Genomic DNA, 5,808 nt, shown 5'->3' with positions numbered 1-5,808 from the left:
AGCCAATCGCTAGCTTTGAATTCGACCTCACTCACATGATTCATACAGTTACTTCGTAAGGGCTGCTCATCCACAGACGTGCAAGAAAATACTATCACAGATGACAACATAAAGAATAAAGAGCTTAACACATTCAATTGTTAGTTAAACGTCGAAAAAACACCATCATCGAGGTATGAAGCAAACATTTGTTTACAAATGGAATTTCATCATGGATGATGAAGATGATCCAGGGCTTCCAGGGTCTGAAAATTACAAAATCATTACAGCTGATAATAATGTCGGTAAATTGTATGGTGCTTCTTATTGTCGTATAGCAGCTTCCTAGACGTGCTGTAATATTGCCGATCCGATGTACACTTTTAACTCACTCATTCACTAAACGTAGGTTTGGACTGTCTGACTTGGTGAGTGATACGTCGATCAGACACATCGGTTCTTACTTCCAGCCATCAGGTGAGTAAATTTAGTTTTACGCCGCACTCAGTAATATTCCAGTTATATGGCTTCGGTCGGTAAATACTCGAAACTAGACCAGACAGTCCTGTGATCAAAAGCATGATCATCAGAACCGATGACCGATGTGTCAACCAAGTCAGCGAACCTGACAACCCGATCCCCTTTGTTGTCTCGTACAACAAGCATAGTCGTCTTTTGTGGCAAGCATGGGTTTGTAAAGACATATTCTACTCCGAATCTTCACGGGTCTCTAGTCTTCGACTTCACAGGAGACCATTAATAGTGAGTTGATTCAACACTGGTTGTGACGTCATACATCATTCACTCGCTCACTCTGATAAATATTATCTACATTATCTGGACACATCGCTTATTAAATGTTCGTATTCAACACCGCTTGAGTATAATCTAACGGGTGGATTAGTACTACTACCGTGGCAGTAGGGAAACGCTGGTAATACATTGGCAAGTATAGTTAGGATCAAACCTACCGTTAAAATCATTTGTTCTGTCGTTAGGGTGAGTGAGTTTGGATTTACACCAGCTTCTAGCAATAATCCAGCAATATCACGACGGGACACCAGATACGGTCTTTACACCTATGTAGGGAATCGATCACGGGTCTTCGGCGTGACGAAGACGCTCTAACATTGGGCTACCCAAACGCCCCTTTCTGCCATTAGAAGACTAACATTTAGTGTTCGTGTTCTCGCAAAGTGGAGCCTGTGACACCGCAGACTTGATGCGCTGTCTATTACGTGCATGGGTTCAGATCCAGGGCCCTGTTTCACAAAACTCTCGCAGCCTAAGATCTCGTAAGTTTTCTCGTAGCCGTTGTACCTCCTATACTGTAACATAGGAGCTACGGATGCTACGAGAAAAGTTACGAGATCTTAGGCTTACGAGAGCTTTGTGAAACGGGGCCCTGGTTGGGACTAAGCTCTCCAAAGATGGACAAGGTCTGCGCTTTACGTTTAATGCACAGTCACAAATATAAATATTACAGTTGTTACGTCTGATTATTTGATCTGTACTTCAACTTACCACTGTCCACCAGTGTACGTATTCTTTCTCGCTCACACGCCCATTTTCTGCAACAAGAGTTCACTCTTTCCGTTGGCATTCACTAATGATTTCAGAGACATTTTAACATGAGGAATGGTGAGAATTACATAACTATGCTGTAACAAGTCAGAATGCAACAACATACAAAGTTTCGGAATGAAACTTGGACTCGTTGATAATGGGTTATCATCATTTACTTATACTGGACAAAAAAAGTTAAGGATATTTGTAAATTTTGAAAATATTAATGCATTCATTCATTGACATACTGATAAAATATCAGTCACAAAAATACCAACGTCCCTAACTTATTTTGTCCAGTATAGAACGTTTCAGACCAAATGGACTATGCCTCTCTTTGGCGGAACCATTTTGTGACCCACTCAAGGAATACCGACATATCCCCCTGTGGAAGCACATCATTTTGGCATGTGGCCTTACCTACTTCAAACAAAACCGACAACTCGATTTCTGCTTAAATATACTAGTAATTGGCATTGCTGAAACACCAGACAATTGCTGCTTTAAGAAAGATATTAACCTGTTTAAAACAATAATTTTGATAATGATGATGATTTGTTGAAAACATGTTTAACGTAATTATTACCATCTGTTCTTATATTCCAAATGTATACTTCAAAATGCGTTTTAACAATCGCAAATATGATATTTTTTCATGAATAGGCAATTAAATAATATTTTGTTTTATAAGTCCAGAAATAGACACTCAAAATAGGCTAAAAATAATCATAAACTCAAGAATACGTATCGAGTCAAAACATTATTTAGTGTAAAAAATGTGTAAAACATGTGTAACAAATGTCCGAATGTGCATGTATACCCTTAGCGCAATAAACGTTTTGAAATTTAAAATGAATACGCCGAAACTATGATGTATAAAGGACCCCAAGAAAATCCAGACTAACATATCTGCATTAAAGGGAAATGTAAGCAGGTTTAAGATTAAAGTTGAGTGAGCTATAAATACATGCATTGTTTTGAACCACGCAGCTATTTATCATCACATTTTCTAAAAACCATTAGAGGAAACGCTGAACTGAAAACATGAGGGTTGAAATGAGAACAAACGCACGGGTGTATTTAATCTCACACCCCTATCACTACTTTTAAAACTTCAAATCAGGCTGATAAGCATGTTCTTTATAATGTCAAAATAGCGATATAGACTTTTCCGATATATTAAACAAGCACAAAATGCCACAAACCGAGTTAAGTACACGGGATTGCTTTTATCAAATCGCCTCTCATTGGTTTGTCGTATTTTCGCATATAACATTCGTCGATGGGGAACGACTCTTTTTTCAGGTTAGGGAAATGGCCGAGTGGTTACGAATATGGCGAAACCCATGAATACTTGTACGGATTTCCTACAATGGTCACATGACCCTTGCAAACAAAGGACGCAACTCTGTGATGCTTTGACTATAAAGCCACACAGTGAGAACTAAATACAGCGATGCTTTTATTTAATTTTAATCTTAGATTAATTAAGTCTTCGTTAACGTCATTTTAAACTTAATTCCGTAGCTAAAGGAGAAAGAGGGTAGTTTCGAAAATATTTACCGTTGCTGTCCATCAGTTTGTACAAGGCATTGAAATCAAAGAGGGTGAGTGTATCATCCTTGTCTGCGTCAAAAATATCGTAGAGCGCATGCGTTAAGGAGAACATTTCCGGATTTAGGTGAGCTGTGAATGTCGTGTACTCCGTCCTCGACACAACGCCATTATCTGAAACATAGGAGTGAGTCGATGACCTATACTTGACGCCGCTTTGATTAGTTTCACTAACGTGTAACTCCCATGAAGAGTGAGTGAGTGAGTTCATTTTACGCCGCACTCAGCAATATGGCGGCGTTCTGTAAATAATGTAATCTGAACCGAACGACCCAGTGAATAACACCATGAGCATCGAATTTACGAAAATAGAGAGTGAAGAGGCATTTGATCTGGACCAGGAGCCTCTGGAACTTGAGTCTGGACGAGACAATCCAGTGATAGACATCATGAGCATCGATTTATTCGGCGGATACGATGACATGTGTCAACCAAGTCACCCGATCCGATTAGTCACCTCTTACGACAAATATGGGTTATTTAAGGCCAATATTCTAACCCGGACTGTCCAGCAAGACAGACATAAGTACACATTTCACGCTGTTGAAGAACTGTGCTGGAAATCAGTGGGTCATGATCCATGACAACCTTGGATTTAACGCCATGATCATCAAAAGTGAGTGAGTATGGTTTTACGCCGCGTTTAGCACTATTCCGGCAATATCAAAGCAAGGGGACCACAGAAATGGGCTTCACAAATTGTACCCAAGTGAGGATTCGAACCGGGTCTTCGTCGTGACGAGCGAACGCTTTAACCACTAGGCTCTCCTACCGCCCAATATCAGCATGAAACTTACTTGCTATATTGACTGCATAGGGCTATAAATGCATACACACATATAATATATATACATGATTTTAAAATTGATACAAATATATTCAGGAAAAGCAAGTAAAGATAGTATCTACCAAACATTTCGAGAAAACACAAACCGCACATACAAGTTATAATTTTACAGGCCCGTGAAGGTCCGGGGTAGAATAGGTCTTCACCAACTCTTGCTTGCATGGTGACAGAGACTTGCTTGCAAGGTGACTATGCTTGTCGTAAGAAGTGACGAACGGGACCAGGTGGTCAGACTCGCTGCCTTGGCTGACACGTGTCATCGGTCCCCAATTGCGCAGATCGATGCTCCTGTTGCTGATCACTGGCTTGTATGGTCCAGACTCGATTATTTACACACCGCCGCCATATAGCTGGAATATTACTGAGTGCGGCGTAAACAGTACTCACTCACTAACTGACTCGCACTTGAGGAACATCTACTTACTATCTGCATCATAAGCATCAAACGAGTACTGCAGTTCGTTGATAGTGAACGTGAAGTCTCTGTCAATGTCAGCGGACGCAAACATCGCCTTGGCGGTTTCATTGTAGGGCCGAAGGTCTATAGTCACCCTTAAATATATGTTAGAGAATAGACTGTAGGGACCGCATATACATTTAATTTATCAATTGTTCAGTTTAAATCATACTGGTTGGCCGGAGTGTCCCTCCTTTGGGAGCATTACTAATACACATATTTATAGTCCGTTTGACTCAAAAGCGGACTGAGGAATTACAATCTAGCTCAAAAACTAATATATCCATAATACTCAATGAAACGCTGACCATAATCAAAACATCATACCAACTCAGTGATTTGTTTGCACGATTGATGTCCAAAACATAAAGAAGTTGTCGAACTAACTATCCTTAGCATGTGACACACTCCCCTATTTTATACGAGGGAGGAGTGCACAGAGAGGAACAGCCAAGTGTACCTCAGTCAGGTTGACTACTTTAGAATATTTCAGGATTGATGTCCTAAAAATAAAAGAAGTTGTTGAACAAACTGTCATTAAAATATTTACACAGTTCACTATTTGTTATGAGGGAGGAAGCAGAGAAAGGGACAGACAGGTGAAAGAAAAGAAACATTTTCGAGTACACTTGGCGTTTCTTTCAGTGTTACATGTTTATTGCTTTTGAGCCAAACTGACTATAGGCGAACAAAACAGGCGAAATAGGGCAATGCCGTAACCACTGTATGAGAGACGTATATTTAAAGCTGCCTGTGGCCATGTAACACCACCAGCGCGCAACGGACCATGTTAACTGCTTCCCGCATGGTGCCCAAATTGAATTTACACTATCAACGATTAAACTATCAACTGTTTCACAGCTTTCTCGAATAATACACCAAGACTGATCAATAAGGAAATGACAATGGACAGTTTACAGTAGTACACTTACTGACTGGCTCCCTGGGCGACACAAAGAGCCAACACAACACTGACCAGAAAATACATTTTCCCAAGACTACACGGTCGTTAAGTGTTCACTCGCGGTTATATCTTGGCCGCACCTCTCAGGGAGATGGATAAAAACTAAACCGAAAATACCCATTTGTAAAGTAGCAATCAAAGATAAGGTTATACTAGGCTATAGTTCGCTGACATGTTGCTGGACTGTTTCTGAATGCGTCTATGCACAAAACCATATCCAGAGACTTGTGGTTGTGTGATAGGTGGCATTTTAAAAAGCCGGGCTTACATATGAATTTTGCTAAAAAAATCATTTTTCTTCCAATTCTTGCCAATAATACCCACGAACATGTGATCAGAACCATGTAAACAGTGGAAATCCTTCTCTGAATCATACTTTAA

The 5,808-nt window shown here is 40.1% G+C and overlaps 1 protein-coding gene across 1 annotated transcript; it reads right to left on the bottom strand.

Moving 5' to 3' along the window:
• Positions 1-209: 209 nt before the first annotated feature.
• Positions 210-5,451, bottom strand: LOC137272355 (uncharacterized). Its single transcript, XM_067804724.1, has 5 exons — positions 5,396-5,451; positions 4,431-4,558; positions 3,109-3,273; positions 1,504-1,550; positions 210-245 (listed from the first exon to the last, which is right to left on the bottom strand). Exons 1-5 carry the CDS (start codon positions 5,449-5,451, stop codon positions 210-212), a joined length of 432 nt encoding a protein of 143 aa, XP_067660825.1.
• Between the last annotated feature and the right edge of the window lie 357 nt (positions 5,452-5,808).

Source organism: Haliotis asinina, chromosome 2 (genome assembly GCF_037392515.1).
Source record: "Haliotis asinina isolate JCU_RB_2024 chromosome 2, JCU_Hal_asi_v2, whole genome shotgun sequence".
Lineage (NCBI taxonomy): Eukaryota > Metazoa > Mollusca > Gastropoda > Lepetellida > Haliotidae > Haliotis > Haliotis asinina.
This window is presented reverse-complemented; position numbering and strand designations above follow the sequence as displayed.